The following is a 23,144-nucleotide window of genomic DNA, read 5'->3' as shown; positions in this document are numbered from 1 at the left end:
CTCAGCTCCATTCGCGCTCATCCGCTCCCTTTTGATCTCGCCCGTCCCTCCCACCTATGCCTCGCTCTCTTGAAGACCTCGACGACTACACTTCTGACTACTCCTCCGACACTTCAGACGACGACGCCGAACGAAAACGACTTTCGAATGTTTCGAGGAGTCCTCCCCCACCTGCTGCCTCATCCTCGACTCCTTACTACGCGATTGGCGGAGTTATTATCGTACTCGCTGCTATAGTTGCCGTGACGTACATTCTCACGAGAACTGGAGGGACCCTGGAACAAGGAGGGGGAGGAGGAGGAGATTCTCTGGTTTCGTTACCTTCGACCAGTCAACCCGCGAGAAAACCCTCGACGCCGGCCACGACGAAACCGATAGTACCTACATCGGGCGGAGATGAGGAAGGTGACGAAGAAGGCGACGAAGAAGGGGATCAAGATCGCCCATCGCCAACGAAACCTTCGAACCCGTCGGAATCCTCGAAGCCTTCCAGAACTTCCGAAGCGGACACTCCTTCGACGAAACCTACTTCCTCAGGTAGTCTCTCAGGAGGTAACTTCAATCTAGATTTCTCAACACTGAAATCTGCCGACGAGCTCGAACCTTATCTCACCTCAAACCGACTACAAATCTCCGACTACGGCGAGATAACAACGATCGGACCGATCATCCACGGTTTCTACGCAAATAACGTCGACTGGGAAGACGGAGCGATGAGGTTACTCGTGAGAGGTCAAACTGGAGAAGGAGAAGTTTCGAGCGGAGAAGTAGCGACGATCGATCTGTTTCTGTATGGGAAAGTCACGACGAGAATGAAGGCGTCTCCAATTGCGGGAGTTTGCCATGGGATCTTTTGGTATGGGGTGAGTTTCTCCCGTCGATTCGCTGTTTGAGCTCTCGAGGTTGACTCCTTCGTTTTAGTCGTGATAGGGACCGCCATTGGAAGTCGATATCGAATTACTCACTAGCTACTACACGGAAGGACGGGGAGATTCGGTCAAGCCCGGACTGCAACTCACGAATCATCCGACATCAACAGAAGGAACCGGCGAAATGGAGAACGTTGTCGTTCCGTATGGGTTTGATCCTGTGCGTTTCACCGCGATTCACGTACCAATGATCGTGACTGATGCTTCTTGCTTGGATAGACCGAAGACTTTCACGACTACACGATCGAGTGGACCGAAAAGGAGACGATTTTCTCAGTCGATGACAAAGAAGTAGCTCGATTGGACAAGAACGTCCCTCACGAACCCATGAATTTTATATGGAACTCGTGAGCTCAACTATCTTTCGTCGTCTCTGCTCGTAGACTGGAAACTGACTGTACTCTTCCTGGCGCACAGATGGAGCTCGGGTGAGTCTCGCCGTCTTCGTTCGACTTTTCAGTGACTAACGGCCCAGCACGATATGACAGGTGAACCAAACTGGTCCGCAGGGCCGCCTACGGAGGATTCGTATATGCTCATCTCTGCCATCTCGGCGAGCTGGAGCGTCGCTGGAAAGGGTTGAGCACGGTTACTGTCTGACAGGAATTTAGCATCTCTGGTTTCTCTGGTTCACTTTCCCACCATACGAGCGCCAGCGTCGCTTGTGCGAGAGAGCGCAACCGCTGTGCCTTCAAGCTTGAGACTTGAAGAGCGCCCTCTAAACAAGCGATGGTTCTCGCTTGTCCCGTCGACTCTCGTCTACTTATATCGTCGAGTCCGTGAGCGCTGTAGAGTACTCTGAGCTTTAGAGGAGCGCACTGAAAGAAGAGGGTGTTTGGGATATTTGGTTCTGAGAAAGACCAAACCCTTGTCCGTTGCCCTTCTCCTCGTCCTCTGGCCTCTTTCCCCCCTCGAGACGCCTTGTAAAGCGCCCGAATCATCTCGACGTGCTGTCCTGGGCCGATCTAGACCACTTTCTCGTGTGAATGAGAACAAAGGCAAAGCTCACGATTCGAAAACCAAGCGACTTCATCGATTGAACCGGCTCCGGCGGGTGAGCTCTTGTTGGCTTAATCGCGCTCGACTTAGCCCTAACGCAGACCAGTCCTCAGTTCGCCGAGATGAAAGTGTCTGATTCGAAAGAGCAGAGAATCGACTAGAACTAGCGATCGTCAGTCGCCTAGCAACGCTCGTCGCGCGTTAAGTCATCTCGCAGGTTCTGGTGTCGTAAGAAGCACGTCAAACCATTCATAGCGAGAAGAAGAGCCGAGTAAATTTGTCCCGCGACGACAAACTTCAATTCGGATTTATTGAGGCCCGTTCTCAGCTGCGTTGACGGAAAGCTACGAGTACTGATTACAACAACATTCCGAACGGTAATCTATTCTATTGTATCTGGGCTTCGTTCCTCCTCCGATTCACCTCCTCGAGTTCCTCCCTCAGCTTCTCTCCGACTTTTCGGTTCTTACCTTCAGCTCTTTTCTTCTTCCTCATTTTCTTCTCATACTCCCGTTTGATTTTCTTCACGTATCCTATTCCTCCATGCTTCATACGACTGATCAAATCTGAAGCTTGTCCTTTCGTAAGATCGTCGACTTTTATCCAACTTCCAAATTTCCCTCCAATCCAAAGGGCCTCAATTTCCCTCGATCCCGAATCGGAAGGATTGAGCTTCTTCAAGATGAAATTGCATTGACCGCTCGACGCGGGTTTCTGCCGCCAAGGACTCTTGCGAGCGAGTCCGAGTGAAGAGTATTCCGGTTTCGACATGAGAAATTGATCGGTTGACCGAATGAGTTGTCGCAGAGATCGATGGAGAGCGAGAAGTCGAGGAGTCATGTAAGGAGAAGGAGGTCCGCGAGATTGAGACAGTTGATCGAAGGGTGATGGCGGCAGGCGAAGATAGAGAGAAGCAGTGTAACCTTTGATACACGACACGAGCGAGTCAGCCGGCTACTTCAGACGGAAAGGGCTCATCGAGAACGTACCGTCAGGCGTTTTAACCACTTTTATGTGTCCTTTCCCCAGCAACTCGAGGACCCAAACGCCTTCTCCACACCCGATCCAAGCGAGTTTACTGACTGAATTGACGCGTACGGGTCCGATTTCGTCACCAGTTTCATCGAGCTCGAAGACATCGCCCGGGTTCGACGAATTGGCATAGTCCAACGCAGTTTCATAATCGGCGTAGAGAATCGAGAGGTCTTGATACCCTCGCGATTTCGAAGGCGAGGAGGTAGCTTCCAGTTCGCGAGTCGCTTCAGCAGTACGACACAGATCAGAAGTCGATTGTCCTGCAATACCCCTTAGTCAGCGAGAAGCGCATGCGCCAAGAGACAGGTTAGACTTACCTTCGATCTCTGCTTCTGGATCAACTCCGAACAAGGTCGGAGTGCAGACCATTCCACCGGCTCGTTCTCCGCTCGCGACGAGGTCAATTACGAGACAATCGTCTTTCCCCGTTTCTGGCGAAAGTCGCAACCCTCTCCCGAGCATCTGCAAGAATAACGTTTGCGAGCGAGTGGGTCGGAGGAGCAGGATGCAGTCGATCGCAGGGAAATCGGCTGCAGCAAGAGGGTGAGTTGTCCTTCGGCTCTCGGTGGAGATAACAGCTGAGTACTCACCGCCTTCGGTCAAAATTCCACAATTGACGAGCACGGGGAACTCGCCATTCCTGAACGCCTCGTAGATCTCCTGCCTTTCAGCGGGTTTCGTATCGTGGTAAACGAATCTAGCGTCGACGCCATTGTTTCGAAAAGTGTTTGTGATGGACAAGATGTGTGACTTGGAAATGGCGAAAACCAGAGTTGATCGCCGCTCTGCGCAAAACACCCGACGTCAGCGCAAGGTAGGAGCAGTTCAATGCAGAGATCTCTCACCGGAAGCTTTGTCCATCCACGCTTGAACTGCAATTTCGTTGATCTCTTCCCTGTCGACCTCACGAATCAGACTACCGAGGACGAACTCCCCGGTACCTTTCGAGACTTCGACGTTATCGAGGTTAAGTCCTTGCGAAGGCGAGATCCGCAGAGTCGAAAACTTGAGTTCACTCAGCCAATTCGATTTGATCATGTCGAGCCATTCGGCGTGGTAGACGATCTTTTCGAACACTTTCCCGAGAGCGAGTCCATCGAGACGATTCCAGGTTGCCGTGAACGCGAGAAGAGGGACTCGGGGTCGACCTAGATCGTCGAGTCGCATTGGGACCGGTGAAAGAGGTTCATCCGGAAGGGTCGCGAGTTCTTCTTCCGGTTCGTCGATCGCGGAGTGAGAGTCCGACACAGAAGGGGTCGAAGTTGGAGCGGGGGAGACCGGTGAAGCGGCAGGGGTCAAGGAGCGCGAAAGGGTCGCAGATGACGAAGAGAAGGATTCGGAGATTTGCGAGTCGAAACGAGACAAGATCGATAGGTATGTTTTCGATACTGAGTGATGGGCCTAGTAGAGTTCCGAACGTCAGCATAGGCTATTCGAGTCATGGAGGGAAGGCTCACCTCATCCACAATCACAGCTTTGTAATTCTCGGTTTCAAACTTGTCCAACCTCTTTCCTCCGTCTCTCCCGAGAGTCTGAAATGTCGCGATCGTGACATCCGCGTATCCTGTCGCTTTGTATTTCGCGCCTTGTTCGATCTCGACGTTCCATGCTGGGTAAGCTCGCGAGATCGAAGCGTGTGTTTGTTGAGCAAGTTGGATCGAATTGACGATGATCAGGACTCGAGTCGCGAGTTCGTTCGTGTCGGGATGTCGTAGAGGAGGTAGAAGTGAGATCAAGCGTGTGAAGATGGAAGTCTTGCCGCTTCCTGTGGTTGACAGAAAGACCAAATCAGCGAGAGGGAGAGAAGCGAGATCCTGGGAATCGCTGGAGCTCACCTGTTGGTGCTGACACTCCCAACCTAGTACATTTTCCTGTCTGTAGCTCGTCCAACACTGCCTTGATGCATTCGACCTGATAAGGTCGCAAGACGACTTGCTGTGGACGAACCTCCTCAACTTCAACCTCCTCCGTTCGCTCCTCCTCCTTGAACTTCACAGCTCGTCTTGTTGTACCGTAGTGTCTGGTCGTCGTATGCAGGAATGCCCGGTGAGGGGGCTTTGGCGAACAAAAGAAAGTTGATTGAGCGAGGAACGAGGAAGATCTGAAGGCTGGAGATCTAGAGCGCAGTAGTGGATGATGACTGATCTGCCTGAAGGCTCTCAGCATGCTCGCCGAAGTCGGCGAGGCGAGTGGAGGGAGGGAAAGGAGAAATTGGTTTTCATCTCTTTTGACCTCTTCCATTTCATCCGACCCGTTAGCTCTAGATCGAGCGCTCCGAGGACAACGGTGAGCTCTCTATCTCTCGTCTGGCACAAACAGGATGGTCAGGGAGTCAGGGGAACCGTCTCTACGGCGGAAGTGGGGTCAAATCGGATCTTGTCCGCCCTCTCTCTCCACGAGCTAGTCTGAAGGTCCGAGGCAGCACTCAGGCGAGAACAGTCGCCTGTCCGAACACCATACAGCTGACACCCTCATCGAGCAGATGATCTTACCGCCTCGACTCTTCACGCTCTTCGCAATTTTACCCCTCGCTTTTGCCCTTCCATCGCCAGCTCGACCATCTCCAGACGTTGCGAGATCTTCATCGAGTCTATCGCGCCCAGTGCCAGTCGTCGTGAGTCCCTGCTTCGAGCGTTCGTTCGCCATTCCAGCTCACAGATTTTGCCTCTTGAACGCTCGTAGATTTGGCACGGTCTTGGAGACCGATACGATGCAGCAGGCTTACTGTCACTCAAGCAAGACCTCGAGTCGAGATCCGAACTGGAGAACATCTTCGTCCACATCGTAAAGATCGGACTCGACGGCGCCGCGGATCAGTCAGTCTTCCTCTTGCTCGATTTGACGTTCAAGATGACTGAGTCGAAGCATACGACAGGAAAGCTACGTTCTTTGGAAATGCGAACTCTCACATCGAATTGGCATGCGAACAACTGTCGGCATTGCCAGAGATTATGGATCGTGACTTGAACCCGAGCGGCAAATTCGATGCAATCGGCTTCAGTCAAGGCGGTCAATTGCTGCGAGGCGTCGTCGAGAGGTGCGGAGGAAAGGGTGGACTTAATGTGCGGAACCTCATCACGCTAGGCAGTCAACATGTGAGCTTCGATGCCTCTTGATCGTTAACTCTTCTTCCCGCTTACACTCCTCCAATAGCTCGGTATCTCGGCTCTCCCTCCCTGTCCGCCGAACTCATCAATATTCTCGCCCTGTCGACTCATGCATCTCTCCCTCGTTCACTCGTCGATCTATTCCTCGTACGCTCAGAATAACATCATTCCCGCCCAATATTTCCGCAACTACAACGACGAGGTCGAACTCGCGAAATACCTCAACGGATCTTCTTTTTTGAGAGACATCAACAACGAACGGATAGAAGACCTAGAATCGTCCACAATTTCGGAACCGAGGAACGAAACATACAACGACAATTTCAAGCGCTTGAACAAACTCGTGTTGTTACGATTCTCGTGAGTCGTCACCTTTCGACTTCTTTGATTCACTAGCTGATCTCCCGCTCCGAGCAGTCACGATCAAACGGTCGTCCCTTCAACTTCAGCTCACTTTACTCTTCCTGCCAACTCAAATTCGACCACTCCTCCTCTCCCGGGCTCTTACGATGCTCTACCCCTCAAAGATCTCCCTCTCTATCAGAAAGACTACATCGGTCTCCGATCGATCGACGAAAGAGGAGATCTGGTGAGAGGGGTTTGCAAAGGCGTTCACATGCAGATCGGGAAGAAATGTTGGGAAAGTGTCGTTGCTTTTTTGGGAGAAAGAGGGGAGAGAGGACCGGAAGAGGCAATCCTGGATGAGGAGGAGTATCATGAGGAGCACAGTCTCGTCTTTCAACTGTAACGACACGCGATTTCTTGTATCGAATCAAATCACGTCGCGGTCGAACAATGAGCGGATTGTTGCAAGATGAACAGTCGTGGAAGAGATAGTAATAGAGAAAAGTTGCGTAAAGGTTGAACAAGGTAACAACAAAGAGAGCTGAAATCAAAAAGCGGTCGCCGAGCCTTGCGTCGGGTTTCGATATGATCGTCGAGCTTCGAGTTTCTGCACGGCGAAGGAGGGATCAGGGCTTTGTGTCGAGGATGATCGGAGACGGTGAGACTCACTCGACAAGCTTCGCAGCGGAGAATACCAGTCTCTCCTCCACGAACCTCACTATCTAACTCCCGCTTACACGTTCCGCAAACCAAGCACTTCCTATGCCACCTCCTTCCTCCCGGACCCGGTACCATTTCCTTCTCGGTCGCTCGAACTGAACAACCGGTGCAAATCAAGAGTCCGCCCAGGTTCGAGGGAGGACGAGTTCGGGTCGAAAAGAGTGAACGAGGAGGTAAGGAAGCTGGAGACGGAGGCGCAGGGGTCGAGTGCTTCGGCGGGAAAGATGGAAGCGTCGGGAGACGAGGAGGTCGAGAAGTTCGAGACGGCGATGAAGGCATTCCCTCCGATCGATTGGCAGTATTGTTTGGTACGATGGCGGTGACGGGTACGCACTATATCTCGATATGACGAGTCAGACTACGTTCAGCTGGTTAAGAGGCCAAGAACTCACCTTTTCGTGATAAGCCAATCCCGAGTTTTCGACGAAACCTTTGTCGAACGGGAGAGCACAAGTCGCACAGGTGAAGCAGTCCCTGTGGAAGCTCTTACCACTCTTCGGAATCGTCACGCTGAGGCCGTAACCGAGTAAACCTGAACAAGCCTCGCAGGTGGGTTCGTCTGGTTCGAGCTCGGCAGTCAAAGGATTCGCTTTCGGGGAGTCAGGAGAGGTCGGAGAAGTTGATGCAGTCTCGTTGAGTGAAGTGACGATGGCTCGGTACCGTTTCGGAGCGGGAGCGCACTGTGTCCGATGAGGTTCAGTGCAAAGCTCCCCGAGTGCAGAAGTCATTCCTTGCTCACCGCCTTATGATAGGCCTTGTCTTCCGCATTGACATACTTTCCCGAGATAGGTTTGTGGCATCCGTCGCAAGCGAAACAGTCGACGTGCAGAATCGTTCCTGAGGGAAGTTCGACGAATTGACCGTAGCCGAGGGGAAGGGAACACGCTGGGCAGTTCTCCTGATCGTTGATTGGGGAAGGTTTACTCGAGGCGGGAGGAACTTTCGAATCGAGAGGAGTGATCGCTCGAGCGGAAGTTGAAGGAGGAGGGAGTTTTTTCGGTGAGCCGAGGGAAGACGTGAAAGGTTGTTGGACAGGCTTGAGAACGGAACGCAGAGGTACAGGAGATGAGACTGGAGCCGAAGCTGGTGCTGATTTGTTCGCCGATGAGGAGGTACGCGATGAGGATGGCGTCGCGACCTTGACTGGAGACGGATCGACGGCAGCTGGAGATGGCAGGGGTCGACTCGTGGTCGAGGTCGAGTTGGTGGAAAGTCCGAGTCGTTTCATCTTGTCGCCAAGTTCGTCGTAAGTTTGGACGAGAGGACTGTTCTCTCTTTCTTGTTTGACTCTCCAGGCCGTTGTCTTCTCTCCTTCGCTTTTCGCATCTGCGCGCTTCGTTCCCACCTTCGAGCTCCAGACGCTCGTCGTACCCGACGCCGTCGTCATTGATGGTCTTCCCCATTTGTTGGGAGGAGGAGGAGCTTCGAGCGGTTTCCATTCGGTTTGCGAGAGATGAGGGGAAGGGAGAATGCCAGCTGACTTGTAGGCGAACGAGTCGAAACAATCTTCGCAAGAAGGTCGAGCCGCGAAATCGATGACAACGCTCGAGCGAGAAAGGTTCTGCGACAGAGGAGGTCAGTTTCGCTTTCCGGATTTTGAGACGAGACGAGATTGAACGAACCGGGCAGTAGCTGCAGACGTAGCAAGGCTGTAGAAGGCACGGAGTGTGAGACCGTCTTCTCGGAGCAAGCTGAAGGGGATGAGAACTCACCTCGTGCCAAACGTGGTTTTCATGCTTGATGAATTTTGCATCCGAGAGAACCGCGAGTTTGCACTTCTTGCTACCGCGATTGCTCACGACGTTGTGTCAGTGTCTATGGATACGTTGGAAGGCAGTAGCTTTGCTCACCAGGACCCAATCGCGAAACGCTCCCCGAAACATTTCCGACAGAAGTACAACTCGCCTTTCGCTGGATCAGACTTGGCTTCAGGGTGAGGATAGATCACTTCTTCCTGTTTAGCGGGTCTTCCTTGTCAGCTTGAAGTCACCAAAGCACAGGAACCACTTTGAGCACTCGCCTGTCGAAACTTTACGCTACAAGAAGAACATTGCCAATGATCTCGAGGGGAAAGAACGGATCCGAACACCGCTGATAGCTCAGCGTCTTCTGATTCTGATTGCTGAAGGAAGGAATGGGCGAGCTTCGAGGGAGTGGGAGGAGGACGAGCCTGAGCTTGAGGTACACTTAAGCTCGTGGTGTGTGCTTTCGCATTGGCATCGTTTGAAGCGTTCGATGGCAATTTGTTGTTCGAGTTGGTAGGCGAGCTTGATCGAACGAGATACCTACAAGGACCCGCGCCGAGATCAATCAACAGACGCCCAGACCTCCCTCTGACTGGTACCAGCACAAGTGTACTCACCTCTGAGACCATTTGTCGCCCACTTTCTCACCGAACAAGATCTTTGTGGTCGATTCTGCCGGCAGAGAAGGAGGGATAAGTTCGTATTGAGTGAAGGAGAGAGATTTCTGGCTAACCGCGAGCTGTTCCTCCGCACTTGGAACACCTTTCGGCGTTGACTATCTCCCCGCACCTGCGGCAGAAGCCCATGTCGGATGAGGTGGAGGGCGAGAAGAGAAGAGAATGAAAGGCTCGCGCGCGATATTTTCCGAGACACTTTGCGATTTCCGAAAGCAAGATCTACGACGAGCAAGCGTTACGTATAGCTCAGATCAGCAAGAGCAAGGCCAACTCGATGGAAGTCAAAATTCGATTGAAAGCCGTTTTCAAGTCTCTCGCAGGCCCAGCCTGGGGACGAGCTGCAATCTGGAGTCGTTCGTTTCGTTACTCAATAGCACAACAGTAAGATATATAGTAGATACAGGTGAAAGGAAGGGCCAAAAACGAGAGCCGCTCGGACGTTCAGCATCGTTTCGGCTTCCATCCATCGATTTTCGTCTTACCTTCCGAATCTATCATTCCAAAGTACTGCAGGAAGGGACTAGCCGGTGAGCCTCCTCGGAAACGGAAGAAGACGGGAGAGGAGACGAACCGGTTCCATCGAGTCATCAAAGGTGTGAACGAAGTAACCAGTTTGCTGCGATTTAAAGAATTCGCAGTTCGATGAAAAGCTCTCCCTGAGGTGTCGACAGGTCAGCTTTCTTTCGAACGAGATTACCTGAGACAAGTTACCTCACCAGTATTGCTTGTAATTGTCGAGATTGCTTTGATCGTCGTGAGAACCTCGGCCGTGACTACCTCCTTGTCGAGAGCTCCACATCGTCTACAGCCAAAGGTTGGTTAGTAGAATAAAAGAAGGCTAATGAACTGGAGTTACTGACTTCTGTGATCATTGTTGGTTGCTTGAGCTTTTCGCGAGCCCTACTCGATGTTCGGAAGAGTCAGCACAGACGCTTGAAAGGGTTTGGGCAAAGATCAACGACGCTCACCATTCAACTTGCTGTTTCGTGTAGTTCCATGCGAGATCGATCGTTGGGACTTCGTCGGGATGGTCTGTTTCCCCTCGACATCGGGTTCAGCGGGAAAAGAGAGACCATCAGGTTTGAGAAGAGACTCACAGTACGGCATGACATGAAGTTGCGCGACATCTGTCGTATTGAGGACTTCTGCCCCAACCCCAGCAATCGCTGTTCCTTCTTTCATTCTATCAGGTCGATCCCAATCTTCTGAGATCCCCACGGGAACGCCATACGACCTCATCTGTGAGCGAAAGGAGGTCAGGACATCCTCTAATCGAAGAAAGAGGTCACGTACCTTCGTTCGAAACGAGGTCAGGTCTTTGACAAAATTATCTCCATCGACCCAATCTCCCACTGGTTCCGACCCAAAGCTCGCCGAATAGACGACGTACGGAGCTATTTGCGAGTAGGTAGAGTTCTCGAATAGGTCGAATATCGATTCTTGTCCTTTCCGCCACAACTCTTGCTGAGGATTCGAAACTCGAATCAGCTTAGATCCGGAACAAGCAACGCGAAAGAAATAAAGCTCACGTCCTCCTGGAAGCCCCACCAGACCTGTACGATCAACGCCATGCCAACCTCAATACAAGCCTTGACCAGATCCAACCAGATCGAAACATCGCGACATTCAACTCCATAAGGTCGGACGAACGTCGCTCCAAACTCGTTCTTCATCCGCAGTAGGTCTTGCTTGATCTTTGGATACTGATTTGAAGGGTTAGAACAATCGGCGATTTCGAGCGGGTAGGAGAATCCTGCACGCGCAAACGAAAGATGAGCGTTCCGAGGACGAAGCGAGAGAGACGCGGGGCTCACCGAGAAAGCCATAAAGTTCTTCATCTTGACACCACCAATCTCTCCTCGACATCGTTGGAACAGATGTATCGTTGGGGAATCCATCAAAGCGGAGTGGAAAGCAATTATTCGGTAAAGGTTTCGAGGGAGACGGTTTGACGGAGGAAGAAGTCGTTGTAGAGGGAGTCGTAGTATTGGGAAAGATGGAAGTCGTGTTCAGCGGCTCGTCGATCGTCAGTGTCGCATTGAGTAGACTACCAACAGTGAGTTGACCTTCAAGAAGGGAGCGAGGGAATTTTGGGTTGCGCTTGGCGAGCAGGTGAGCTGGTGTTCGAATGGAATGACCACGGTGTGCGTGAGTAGCTTGGACGGACACCGCAATGAAAGGCGACAGGAGAAGGAGTAAGAATCGAGGATCGAAAGCTACTAATGTGCGAACGGTCGGGTCAGCTCACGCGGTAGGATTCTGTGATGCCGCTGACTTACGTAGCAGTATCATCTACTCTGAGTCATTCCTCTCTACTTGTACAGAGCAAAGCGGAACGGGAGAAGAGACGGATTCCGATGAACCAACATTCCAAAACGAACTGAGCTTCCCGGTCGAGAGCTAAGTCTGTTCGCAGCTTCATCGCCTCATGACGGTCCTATCGAACGGCGGTCTACGGTGCCGTGAGGCGAGGCAGTGACCGTCAGAGTCGACCGAAGAATCACTTAAAATCTGTCGGATGTAACGGGAGACTATGCTGAGAAGTTTCAGGAATATCGGTCGGATTCGAAGGCTTCTTCCTTGCAAGCTTTGAGGGTTCTTCCGAGTTATGAGCGAGAGGTGAAGGGAAGAGGCTCTCTCGCCGACTTCATCTCTTAACCACTTTCCTCGACCTTGACTCACTCAAGATGGCTCAAGAACAGTCGCTAGAAGAGCTCATCGTCTCACAGCTCGATAGCCTTAAGCTCAAATCGGATCCGGAGACGGTGGAGTTCGTGCAGGGATTAGTTGAAGAAGAATCTTTTCTGCCAGAGGTACGCATGAACTGCTGCATCCGATTCGTCGCTGGGTAGCTGATAGTCCGCTCTGACATGTAGGATCGCAAAAGCGCGATCTGTGGAATGTTGGAAATTGACGAAGAGGATGGTTCGTTTCGTTTCCTCGCTTCCCTCAACCTTGACTCAATCTCTAATCACTCGTGCTCGTAGAGGCCAGTTCGAGCAGTATCGATTCGCTACTAGAGGCCACACAGGCGTATCAGGACGAAGTCGCGGCTCAGCGGAAAGCGGAAGAGGAAGCGAAAGCTCCTCCAAAACGTGAGCTTCTGTACCCGCTAGGCTGGGTTCCTCGCACGGGCTGATACGTATCGCGTATCTTAGTAGCGGAGGATGAAAAGACACAGAAAGTATTGACACCGGAAGAAGAAGAGAGAAGAAAAGCAGAATTCATTCGCGTAAGGTGTCCTTTCCGTCTCTTTAGTCCCGCGAGCATGCGCTAACTCTGTCACATCTAGCAATATGGTCAAATCGCGGAAGAAGATGAAGACGACGGGGAGGCGATTCCGGACAAGGCGCTCGTCGACCCTTCGAAACTATCGAAAAAGCAACGAAAGAAAGCGTTTGACGGTGTCGGCAAGTCTCACACGGCCTCCTACAGCTCCGCAGACATACGATCGAGGCTGACAAAACTGAAACTCGCGCTTTCTCAGATCTCCTCGCCCTACCGAATATGAACAAGACGCATGTGCAAAAAGCTGAACGAGATCGACGGAATCAGGATGCAGGTTAGTCATCATACTCCCTCTCTCGTGGTGGTTCTGCTGTGCTTGGAATACTCACTGTCTATTTTGTCTAGCGAAATCACAAGCGAAACGGGAGAAGGACAAAGCCGATCTGAAGAAACAAAAGTATGTCTCTTGCGTTTCTGGTGTTCCTGTTTCTCTCTCTTCACCGAACGCTAACCGAAATGGTGAACAGAGACGACGCTGCGAAGAAACTGGCAGACAAGCAAAAGAAAGCTCAGAAAGTTGAGCGAAAAGCTTGAATGAATGTACTTTGATGCTGTTCAATGACGATGATTCTATGGAGATGAGGATATTAGAGAGAGAGATAGAGCGAGACGAGGTATCCAGAATGCTATGGGGTATCAATATAATTAGGCTAGGGGAGAATCGGGATTTGTACAGATTAGGATAGAAGGTTCGAATCGTCTTTGTCCTCGTCAGGTTTCGGATCTCCTACTCCAATCGCGCAAGAGAGGAACACGGGTCGATGATCTGAGACGGCTCCCATTTTGGCGAGATCTCGAACGGAATCGTATTTAAGTACTTGAATCTCGCCGCATCGAGGGCCGTGTTTCTTCTTCTTGCGAGGGATTTTCGCCGAATGGGTCGTCGAGGCTGCGCTAAGACTACGAGTCGAAACGGGCGCCGAAAGGAAGGGAAGAGGGATCGAGTTGAGAAAAGATTTGAACCGAGTATTGAGAGAAGCCGTGCTCGTTTGGACATGAGGAACGGGATCGATCGGAGAGGGGGACTCGACAGGAGAAGAACTGGCTGTACTGGTTGGAAGTGCGCTACCCGAGACTGAACGAACTGGTCGACGAGCTCCTGACGTGGAAGGGATCCGAGGAAAGTGGAAATGTGAGGAGGAAGTGGAAGAAGTCGTCGGAACCGTTTGTTCAGAATTTGCTCGAGGCAGAAGAGGAGGGGTTTCGATAGCTTGCGGAGGGGGGACAAAGTTGACGGTCGGTCTCGGTTCTTCGGGAGAAGAAGGAGGAGAATTCGAAGAGAGGGTAAATATCTTTCGAGGCGTTCGTCGAGTTGGAGTTGTCGGGGTTGTTGGCACAGAAGCTGAGGTATTGGAAGAGGCTGGATTGATATCGGCAAAGTAGGAAGGTTCTCGAAGCGAAGTTGTAGTCGTTGGAGTGACGACGGGCGAAGTGGAAGCGATGACGGGCGATGATTTCGAGGGAGTGGAGGACAATTTCGGGCTGGAAGGGGCCGAAGCTGAAGTTGAGGCTGATGTCGACATGCTGTTGAGAGCTGGGAATGATGCTACTCGCCTCCAGAACGCTTTCTTGCGGTTCGATTCCGTCTCGTCGGTCCCAACCGAGTTTGCTCCCGAGTGTTGACGTCTCAATTGACCAGGTTGAAGACTCTTCGTTCGAGGCATGGAATGCTTGATGTCGCCTCCTCGATCACTGTCTGACGAAACACTCGATCGACGAGGTCGAGTGAAGACGTCGCTGAATCGTAAATGGCGGTCTTCAGCCGAGCCGCGACGAGCTCGAATCGTTTGATCGACATCGCCTTCAGCAGATCGAGGTCGAAGAGTCGATGTGAGGGGAGCGACGTGGGTAAGGTCCCTGAGTGCGCTGACGAAAGCCGAACTTCTACTCGGGTGTAGAGAGGGTTCACCGACCGGTCGTTCTTCTTCCTCCTCTTCTTCCTCTTCATCCCCTGGAGGTGGCTCGATCGTAGTCTTGAACAGGATACGATCTGTAGAAGCATGGTTGAAGTCAGTGAACGTTCTCTTGACAAGCTAAGAAGAATGAAAGACTCGCCGGTGTAGGACTGAACTCGCTGCTTCGAACTTGAATCAAAAACGGGTTCGACCACAGGAACGATCGATTCTGCTTTCATCTTAAGGTTTCTCAATAATCCCTTCTTTCCTTCGCTGTCCGTTGTCGGCTCCTCCTGATCGACGTCGGTGATCAACGCAGATTCTCCGACTCCGAGGGGAACACTCGTACTCCGAGTCATCGGAACGACGAGAGCAGACTGGCTCGCTTTGAGGATAGGTCGAGGTCCCAGAGGAGGATTGAACATCGTCTTGAGAGGAGGGGCGGACTTCGGAGCCGTAGATGAAGACCGTTTGCGAGCGTATTGAAGCGCGGCAGAGTTTGACTTGACGAGAGTGAGGAATCGAACTTGAGCGCTTCTGACTGCGTCCATCTGAGTTTCTGCTCCTTTCTTGGGCGGAGTCGGGAGTCCAAGGCTCGAGAGGTCTCCCTTGTGAAGCTCTTCCCTTTCAAGTTGTTCGAAATCGTCGAGAGTCGAAATCGTTCCGACCGAAGAAATGACTGAGAGTGTATCGTCTTCGTCACCAGGTTTCGCGCTCCGAGAGCTCACGACTTCGGGATCGCTCATGCTTGCGGCTGATTCGTCTTCGGCGGCGGAATCTTGGAGTGGAAACGGTACTTTGCTTCCTCGGACTCCTTCGCGGGAACCTCGTTTCGAACGTCCTCCGAGAATCGTCGACCGCTTCTTCTTCACTCGATGTACAACGTCGTACTTGTCTGCGGGCGCAAATCGCGAATGTCAGCAGGTCACTCCCGAGAAGAGCAAGTTTTAAAAAAAAACGCAACAGGTTGGAGCGAAAGAAATAGGGCCCTCGGCAAATCCTGGAAACACTGAAGCTTTCTCGATGAGAACGTCTCTCAGTTGATCGAATCGAAGCGCGGTCGAGTAATCTTTCCGGGCGATCAGCCAATCCGAATGGAGACGAGTAACGTTCAATCGAAAGCTGTTCAAAGCGAGCATGAGCTACAGCAAGTTCACCGTGGTCTGAAAGAAGAAGGAACTTACTTGAGATCACCCATGAAGAACGTTTGATCGAATCGGTCCGTAACATTCTTCGGTTTCGGTCCTAATCTCCCACTCGCTTCCCAGAAGTCGTCGACCGTGATTTCGCTCAAGATCTTGATCACGTTCTGTTTTCGAATCTCTATAGCGCTGGCGTGAGCTGCTAGATGGGCAGAAACGAAGAGAAGTCGAGAGTTTGCGAAATGGAGCGAGACGGCGACGCCTGTTCTCTCCCGACAACCGATGAGCCTCGAATGACACATCACGAGGAGAGAGCCCACTCACCTCCTTTGTTCCCGAGACGCCCTCCGATCAAGCCAGCTGGAACCCTCGATTTGCTAACCCCTTCCACTAGATCTTGACAACCGCGAGCGACGAAGACGGCGATGTAAATCCCCATCAACCTCTCCTTTTCGACCAGAACATAAGGTCCTCTTCTCCGTCGACTGTCTCCCGAACTGGAGCCGTGAAGCGAGGGGGTTCGACTGGCGGAAATATCGTCGTTGTCGGTAGCTGATTGACTCTGAATGACTGAACCGGAATCTGAATTGTAATTATCTCCTTCTCTTCTTGGCGTGTCCACACTGAGTGACGATCGATCCCGTTCGACTGACTCTTGACGACTTCCGATTCCCTCAGCTCTCCGAATCGTGTTTCTTCCTTGATCTCCTTCCGATTCCGACGAACTCGATTCTGACTCAGAGTCGTAGCACGATCCCCCGCACAAATAGTTCTCCAACATATTTGTCCACCCTCGACCATCTAGAGTTCTCACTCTTCCAGCTAAGACTCCCGAGGCGGTAGGGCACTCCTGACTCGCGACGACGATAATGTGATAGTTTTGGTCGTCGAGGGCGAATTTGGGGAGTTCTTTGTCCATCGGGAGGGTCATCGTACTGTTTCGACTCGACATTGAACTTCGTTTTCGCTTCTTCGAAGGAGGGCGGTTCGAGGCGGAAGAAACGTCACCGAGCCAGTCGGAGAAATCTGCGTCGCTGGTTGGGAGGGTGTCGTGCATATTGAAGGTCGCTAATCGCACTTTGATGCAAGGGCGTTGATCTTCGATCGATAGTTCGGGAGTGATTGGTTCAGGTTCCGCTGTCGGGTGTGTAACCTTTGAGCAAGTCACTCAACGATATCAAGGAGCGGGAAAGAACGTACCAGAGAGCGGGGTGCGCGAAAGGGCCGATGACGACGATATCATGGAATTGCCTCTACTGAGAGACGCAGTAGATCCACCGAAGGGAGACCGAGAACCGCTCAAACTTCCATTTCGCGATCTCTGACCTCGATGAAGGTTCCCGTGAAGGAGCGAGTTTAGTTTTCGAATCAACTTTCGAGGTCCAGCTTCGTGATGTCTGTAGTGTCCTGTCTTTCGCGGAGAGGCAACTGGACGAGATGAACTAGAAATTAGCTCATTTCGACGAGAGCGATTCTGGAATCGACTCACGACTCTTGAGAGACCTCGTACGAGACTGAGGCGATGTCGGTTCAGATACTGAAGGTGTCTGAGGTCTGCTCAGCACACCAGGGTAGGCGAAATCCATCGAGAGAGGAGCTAGACTCTGGCGTCGTTTCCCGGCCTTGCTCTCCTTTAAGCCGATCGCCTGAACCTCCAGATGAACCCCTGTATCTGTATCCGTCACTTGACCCCCCTCCATCTTGAATCGCGCCTATCCGTCGGTTCCACTAGTCGATCGAGGGGGAGGGAGTTGATCAAAGGGTCGTCGATGTCGATGATAAGCTGGGGAATCGCTCTTCTATGTCGCTGCTGATTTACTCAATGTGCTCTGATATCTATCGATAGGTGTTCTAGCTTGTGAGTCGATGTTGGGTGAGCGAAGAGAGCTGGCGATGACTTCACCACTCTTTCCTCCTTTCCTTTCACTCTCGAATCGCTCGATTGTTAGATATCAACCTAATGTACGTAGCTTCGCAGGTTCACACTACGTCGTCCGCCTCCAAAAGAGCGTCCAGCGGAATCACTCAACACGAAGTTCTTCAAGTTCTCCTTCGACTGATGCGAAACTTTGTCTCAAGGCGAACTTCGAGCGAGTACGACAAACAGCTAAACGTGGTCAAATGCCACGAACTACCAGTACTTTGATCGAGGCAGGAACAACTGAATTTACCGGCCCGTTCCTCGGTTCAGCATCCTCGTTCCGTTTCATGCTCTGATTGCGATCCGCCCTCCCTCTCCAGAGAGCGAGATGGGACTCGACCTTCGTGCAAGGCGGAACAAACTCTTTTCGTCCCGAATCGGGTAACCGTGTTAGATTTCCGCCGAGAGTTTCCCATTTCGGAGGCATTTCTGCGATTCTCCTCGTTTAACTTTGAACCAACGATGTAAGATTGATTGATTGATCGATTGAACCTTTCGACTCCCTACGAACTCACCCCTCATCCAACAATCGACTCGAAAGGAGTACAACACAACGACATCGAAATGGCCTCCGAGTCTTTGAACGCAGGAGTCGCGTTCCTCCCAACTCCGCCGAATGGAATCGCAGCCCTACCTCTCTGGATCGAAGGTGTCGACGAGGGTCTTCTCCATCCGACCCCGACTCCTCATTTCCGTACAAGATTGATCACCCTCTTTACCTTCAGCGCGATGTGAGCGACTCTCTCCTTCTTCCGTTCACTGAACCCACTCTGACGACGAGATCGTTCTACTTCTAGATATACTGTATTATCAGCAGCGTATGGAATCACGAGTATCATTCGGACGAAGGAGCGACCAAGGACGAAAGCTTTGTGGTTCGCTCGACTCGTTTCGAGATCTTCGGGTCGATTTATCGTCCTAAAGTAAGTTCCAGTCCCACTCTTTCGCTGCGTTTCTTCACTACGTTTCTTCACTGACTCGAGTAACTGTAGCCCTCGAATGGCCTGGTCCCTGGGAGGAGTAGTAGTCGGATGTTGGTCAATCGCCTTAGTTCATTACAATTATCAGGCTTTCCTACAAGACGGAGATCAAGCAGCGATGTGGGGAGTCAGGGCGATGAACAACTGGGTCTGGTTCGTCATAGGATGGCCTGTCAGTTGGGCAGGAGCTCAAGCATACCTCCTCACGGACGACGCCCCGAAAGCAAAACTGCCGAGTGCGCGCAAGGCGAATCTTCTGTTCCTCGTTGGTGGATTCGTTCTAGCCGCGATCAGTTTCGTGAGTTCTCATCGCCTAGTAACACTGTCAGTCGAGACTGATGTCTGCTGCTCTTATAGGGATTCGGAATGTTTCAATCGGAACGTGGAAGACAATACTGGTTCGCAGGAGGCGCGCTTCGTGAAGCACTCGTCGAAGCCTATGGCGCCTCACCGTCGGGAACTCCAACAGCAGACCAAATGGCGATTCTCCGACCGCTCGCCGCAAGAACTGCGGAAACTTGGAGTAACCTCAAAACTGCGACCATCATTCACGCGAGTTTCTCCCCTGTTCCGGTCCTAGCCTGTCTTATCGTGAGTCAATCTCCCTTACCTTTGTGTCCTGACGGAGCTCACGCCGAGTCGCTCTCGCAGGTGAACGGTTTGGGTTTCGCCCTCGTGTACAAACTTCACCGTCAAGTTCGTGAATCAACAGCACTCATGAGTCTTTCGAACCCCGGAAGATTCACCTCGGACGATCCTGCCGACTGGAGGGGTCCGAGCGCAACAACTTCTGCACCGATGTCGAATCTCGACGGATCAACTGAAAAACTACCTCCCCCAATCGCTCCTCCTCCGAGGGTACACACAGACCAACAGCTCACAACTCTTCAGAACCTCAAGAGAGCAGAGCTCGATATGGCCGCAGTGAGTGCATTTCGAGAGAACGCCATCGAAAGTAAAGGCAGCGTACTGACTTCCCTCGAAATTCCCCACAGCTTACAATCTTCTTCACCATCTCGACTCTCGCCTACACTGCCGGGTTCATTCTAGCAGACTTTGTCATGTCGGTCGACGCGAAGAACACCTGGCCGCTCGCGGAAGGAGCTTTCGGAGTACCTCTTTGGTCCACGGTCATTATCGGACCCGTTCTCTACGCTTTCCTCCTTTTCAACACGACTTCGAATCGTTTCGTCTCACCATCTTCCTTCTCTTCTTCTCCGAATCTCGCTGGATCGATCGGAGCTTTCCCAACTGCGATCTTTCCGACTTTGACAACCGAAATTACCGCGACCTCGCCCACGACGAGCAAATTCGCAAATCTGGTTCCCGTTCTCCGACGGAATAACTCGAGAACACCCATGCTATCGTCAGGGACCGAGGGTGACGCACGTCAGCCAGCTTCGAAAGAGATTCGGGTGATGGTTCAGGTTCGCACGGACTCCTACGACGAAAAGACTCCACCCCTCGACCTCGAATTTTAGAATATCAGTTGTATCTCATTTGTCTCCCTTTCGTTATATTGTATCGCTTCTTCTGTTGATTGCAAGGTTGTTGTAACGCTCGGATCAAGCGCAACAGGTTGAAGTTACGACGTGAGTGATTCTCGCATCGTGCTCATCTGCGAAATAGGCGGGACCGAGGACTTGCATGCATACGTGTCAAGTCGAAACTACGATTGCCGAGAGCGAGCGAAAATGACAAGACGCCGACGTCAAACCTCGGAAGAAATCGAAAGAATCGCTTCGTTCGAGAATTCCAGTCTCTCTTCTTATTCTTCTCCCTCTCACTTCCAACTTCCAACTTTCACATTCGTCTCTATCTACTGTACGTGAGTCTTCGAGTCAACATCGATCTCCTCGATTCCTGCTTCCACCCCCACATTAGCAATCATCGTTTCGAAGAACCGACTGACCAGGCTCATCTCTCCCTTCCTTCCCTTCCTCTCTCCCTTCCTTCCCTTCCTCTCTCCCTTCCTTCCCTTCCTCTCTCCCTTCCTTCCCTTCCTCTCAGTCCATAATGTCAAACTACGAAAAAGACCCTCAACGTGTTGACGCCGGTTCCCAAACCCAGAAAGATCCCGTGAACGCTCACCCTAACAACAGTGTCGTCACCGACGACCCCCTCAAGAAGTGAGCACTCACCTTCCTCCCTTATCTTCCTCGCTACCTGACTGACTCTCTTGATACGTGCTGCAGCCCTCCCAACAACCTCGGTCTTGCCGATCCCCGTGAACAAGTGCGTGAATGACTTGAGAGTGAATCGTCGTGGCTTCTCTCTCGTGCGGAACTAACAGCTCCTTGTTCCCCCCTTCCTCTCAGGATCGCTCCAATGACCTCGTAGGCAGTCAAAACACCGAGGTGAGTCACACTTCTTGATCAATTTCATCGAGATAGATTGCGAAGCGACGGCTTCGCGCTCCTCCCACTGGATCTATCGCTGACCCTCTCTCTCTTGCATTATCTATAGCCTGTATCGGACGGACCTACGGCTGCCGACCAAAAGAAGGCGGCTGAACTGGCGAAGAAACTAGGAATCTAAGAGGAAAGAGAATGAATTGCAGCTTTTGTAGATACCTCAAGTATGTAAATACGACGAATCAAGTACGAGATCTCACACGGTTGATTGAAGGTAGAGAAGCGAGGTGAGCTGACTTGGTCGAGAGAGGAATTCAGCCAAGTCACAGGACTCAGCTTTCCGAATGACTCGTTCGCGAGACTGACAGTGTATGCGTGTCATCTCTCTTCCCTCTTCTTCTCTCTTCTTCTCCTCCCCCTCACTTTCCTCACTTTCGTCACTTCTCGCTCTCAACCTCATAACACCTCACACAGCTTTCAATTCACGATACAATGCCCTCTCGAACCGCAACTCCTCACGTTTCTCGCCCTTCCACTCCCTCTCACCTCGACGCGGTTGCCGGTCGTTCAAACTCACGACCTCACTCTCGTCCTGGTACTCCTCAACACGCTCCTTCGAGGCTTCAACGGTGAGCAGTCCTTTCTAGAACAGCAAGTTCCGAGGATTCCGAAGTGGGGAACGACAGGACGTTTGGAAACTGACACACAAAGGATGATGTAGTGACTACGAGCACACTGTTTCGAACTGGATCAAAGCCCCTCCAAACAACACCCAAATGGAAGACCCATCTTTGCAATTCCGAGCAAACGATCTCTTGTCTAACCCAAACACTGAACCTGTGAGTACAGGTCTCCTCATTGCTCTCGCTGGGTGCTGACTCAATCTCGTGCTGTCAGACGAAATGGGGTGATCCGGTTTCGCACGAAGAAATGGAAAAGATCAAGGAGCTTGCGGAAAAGTTGGCGAAGTGAGCTCGTACTGAGTTGAGGGAATCGCAAGGAGGTTATGCATGCAAAGTGATTTACGTTCGTTCGCTCTCCTCTGCTCGTTGAACCCAGGACCTTGAACCTGTGGGAGAGTCTTCTCGAGTTGTCCGTGCGAGATGAATTCAACGAATTCGCTTTCTCGGAATGACTTCGTCAACGTTCGTCAACGCCTTCATGTCTGTTTGAGCATCGTAGACTCGAGGACAGCGCCGCCACAACGCTGTCATCGGTCGAGTCAAACGTGCTCAACTTGCCTTCGCAAGTTTCACGAACTTTCGAAAACGGCGCTAGCGAATGCTGCCTATCTCTGACCGCATGGGGCCGACCCGTCCTTCCTCTACGATAGGACGAACTCAGAAGAAACGTTCTTCCAACAGGTGGAGGAGGAGTGCGGTCGACCCGATTCTCTTCCTCTTCTTTCTTTCACCTTTCAAAATTTCACCCTTCGTCCCGATGCATCTCTCATCAAGCCTTGCTACTTCGGTGACGCTCGCGCTCCTCTCCACGCCGCCTTTTTCTCTCGCTTCCCCTACACCAAACTTCGCCGACGCTCTTCACTCCCTCTCCGATCGAATCACTTCAAAAGCGCACAAGTTACTCGGAACTCAAGCTTGTCCCGCCCCAGCCCTTCTCCCTCGTAGCTGCATCAAGGGCCAGTCTCCTTCGAACGTCGATGGATGTTGCACGAATGTCCCAGGAGGCTACCTCCTTCAAACTCAATTCTGGGACGCTTCTCCTCCTACCGGACCTGTAGACTCAAATCCTGATCCCTCTTCGCACTGAACTCTTTCACTTTCTCGACGATGTTCCCCGCTGCTGAACAGTCCCAGACGTAGATCGCCGGACTCCCGATCCAACTGATAATGTCGGCGAGTGAGATTGTAATGTACTGAGTGTATTGTCGATTGAAGAGCCACAGTTCTCCACTCGGTGTCGGTTTCGGTACTCCGTGTCCATTGTAGTAGAACAGGGTTCGCTCGTTCTTCGCCGTCTTCCGTGCTGCCGTGCAGAACTTTTTCG

At 51.9% G+C, this 23,144-nt stretch overlaps 11 protein-coding genes across 11 annotated transcripts; 6 read left to right on the top strand and 5 right to left on the bottom strand.

Moving 5' to 3' along the window:
* Positions 1-56: 56 nt before the first annotated feature.
* JCM6883_002563 (uncharacterized protein) lies at positions 57-1,512 on the top strand (the record flags this gene model as incomplete). Its single annotated transcript, XM_076633256.1, has 5 exons — positions 57-863; positions 931-1,089; positions 1,149-1,276; positions 1,347-1,357; positions 1,418-1,512. 5 exons carry the CDS (start codon positions 57-59, stop codon positions 1,510-1,512), a joined length of 1,200 nt encoding a protein of 399 aa, XP_076486708.1.
* Positions 1,513-2,315: 803 nt separating this feature from the next.
* On the bottom strand, positions 2,316-5,129 carry IRC3 (double-stranded DNA-dependent ATPase; the record flags this gene model as incomplete). Its single annotated transcript, XM_076633255.1, has 7 exons — positions 2,316-2,851; positions 2,918-3,223; positions 3,281-3,493; positions 3,554-3,748; positions 3,809-4,364; positions 4,421-4,728; positions 4,799-5,129. 7 exons carry the CDS (start codon positions 5,127-5,129, stop codon positions 2,316-2,318), a joined length of 2,445 nt encoding a protein of 814 aa, XP_076486707.1.
* Positions 5,130-5,445: 316 nt separating this feature from the next.
* JCM6883_002561 (palmitoyl-protein thioesterase family protein) lies at positions 5,446-6,818 on the top strand (the record flags this gene model as incomplete). Its single annotated transcript, XM_076633254.1, has 5 exons — positions 5,446-5,577; positions 5,646-5,779; positions 5,839-6,058; positions 6,117-6,430; positions 6,488-6,818. 5 exons carry the CDS (start codon positions 5,446-5,448, stop codon positions 6,816-6,818), a joined length of 1,131 nt encoding a protein of 376 aa, XP_076486706.1.
* Positions 6,819-6,962: 144 nt separating this feature from the next.
* Positions 6,963-9,686, bottom strand: JCM6883_002560 (uncharacterized protein; the record flags this gene model as incomplete). The annotated part of the gene is made up of 10 exons (XM_076633253.1): positions 6,963-7,022; positions 7,085-7,468; positions 7,528-7,815; positions 7,875-8,696; positions 8,758-8,784; positions 8,848-8,917; positions 8,986-9,089; positions 9,156-9,420; positions 9,498-9,552; positions 9,614-9,686. 10 exons carry the CDS (start codon positions 9,684-9,686, stop codon positions 6,963-6,965), a joined length of 2,148 nt encoding a protein of 715 aa, XP_076486705.1.
* A 583-nt stretch (positions 9,687-10,269) lies between these two features.
* JCM6883_002559 (uncharacterized protein) lies at positions 10,270-11,423 on the bottom strand (the record flags this gene model as incomplete). Its single annotated transcript, XM_076633252.1, has 7 exons — positions 10,270-10,359; positions 10,418-10,457; positions 10,526-10,589; positions 10,655-10,796; positions 10,851-11,021; positions 11,087-11,310; positions 11,372-11,423. 7 exons carry the CDS (start codon positions 11,421-11,423, stop codon positions 10,270-10,272), a joined length of 783 nt encoding a protein of 260 aa, XP_076486704.1.
* An 821-nt stretch (positions 11,424-12,244) lies between these two features.
* On the top strand, positions 12,245-13,379 carry JCM6883_002558 (uncharacterized protein; the record flags this gene model as incomplete). Its single annotated transcript, XM_076633251.1, has 8 exons — positions 12,245-12,370; positions 12,434-12,482; positions 12,545-12,652; positions 12,719-12,789; positions 12,850-12,967; positions 13,045-13,119; positions 13,191-13,242; positions 13,313-13,379. The coding sequence occupies 8 exons, from the start codon at positions 12,245-12,247 to the stop codon at positions 13,377-13,379; spliced, it is 666 nt and encodes a 221-aa protein (XP_076486703.1).
* A 143-nt stretch (positions 13,380-13,522) lies between these two features.
* JCM6883_002557 (uncharacterized protein) lies at positions 13,523-17,468 on the bottom strand (the record flags this gene model as incomplete). The annotated part of the gene is made up of 7 exons (XM_076633250.1): positions 13,523-14,835; positions 14,901-15,635; positions 15,705-15,862; positions 15,925-16,144; positions 16,207-17,019; positions 17,083-17,310; positions 17,372-17,468. 7 exons carry the CDS (start codon positions 17,466-17,468, stop codon positions 13,523-13,525), a joined length of 3,564 nt encoding a protein of 1,187 aa, XP_076486702.1.
* An 899-nt stretch (positions 17,469-18,367) lies between these two features.
* Positions 18,368-20,264, top strand: JCM6883_002556 (uncharacterized protein; the record flags this gene model as incomplete). Its single annotated transcript, XM_076633249.1, has 6 exons — positions 18,368-18,534; positions 18,601-18,726; positions 18,796-19,081; positions 19,141-19,374; positions 19,435-19,707; positions 19,779-20,264. 6 exons carry the CDS (start codon positions 18,368-18,370, stop codon positions 20,262-20,264), a joined length of 1,572 nt encoding a protein of 523 aa, XP_076486701.1.
* Positions 20,265-20,799: 535 nt separating this feature from the next.
* JCM6883_002555 (uncharacterized protein) lies at positions 20,800-21,321 on the top strand (the record flags this gene model as incomplete). Its single annotated transcript, XM_076633248.1, has 4 exons — positions 20,800-20,912; positions 20,979-21,018; positions 21,102-21,140; positions 21,250-21,321. The coding sequence occupies 4 exons, from the start codon at positions 20,800-20,802 to the stop codon at positions 21,319-21,321; spliced, it is 264 nt and encodes an 87-aa protein (XP_076486700.1).
* Positions 21,322-21,629: 308 nt separating this feature from the next.
* JCM6883_002554 (uncharacterized protein) lies at positions 21,630-22,109 on the top strand (the record flags this gene model as incomplete). Its single annotated transcript, XM_076633247.1, has 3 exons — positions 21,630-21,766; positions 21,859-21,976; positions 22,035-22,109. The coding sequence occupies 3 exons, from the start codon at positions 21,630-21,632 to the stop codon at positions 22,107-22,109; spliced, it is 330 nt and encodes a 109-aa protein (XP_076486699.1).
* Positions 22,110-22,863: 754 nt separating this feature from the next.
* JCM6883_002553 (raptor family protein) lies at positions 22,864-23,144 on the bottom strand (the record flags this gene model as incomplete). Its single annotated transcript, XM_076633246.1, has 1 exon — positions 22,864-23,144. A coding segment is annotated over one exon (281 nt), but the record flags the coding sequence as incomplete, so codon positions are not given.

Source organism: Sporobolomyces salmoneus (assembly GCF_050403485.1).
Source record: "Sporobolomyces salmoneus JCM6883 DNA, S_salmoneus_JCM6883_v1_ctg36, whole genome shotgun sequence".
In the NCBI taxonomy this organism is placed as follows: domain Eukaryota; kingdom Fungi; phylum Basidiomycota; class Microbotryomycetes; order Sporidiobolales; family Sporidiobolaceae; genus Sporobolomyces; species Sporobolomyces salmoneus.
The sequence above is the reverse complement of the archived record's forward strand: the minus strand, read 5'-3'. Positions and strand labels throughout refer to the sequence as shown.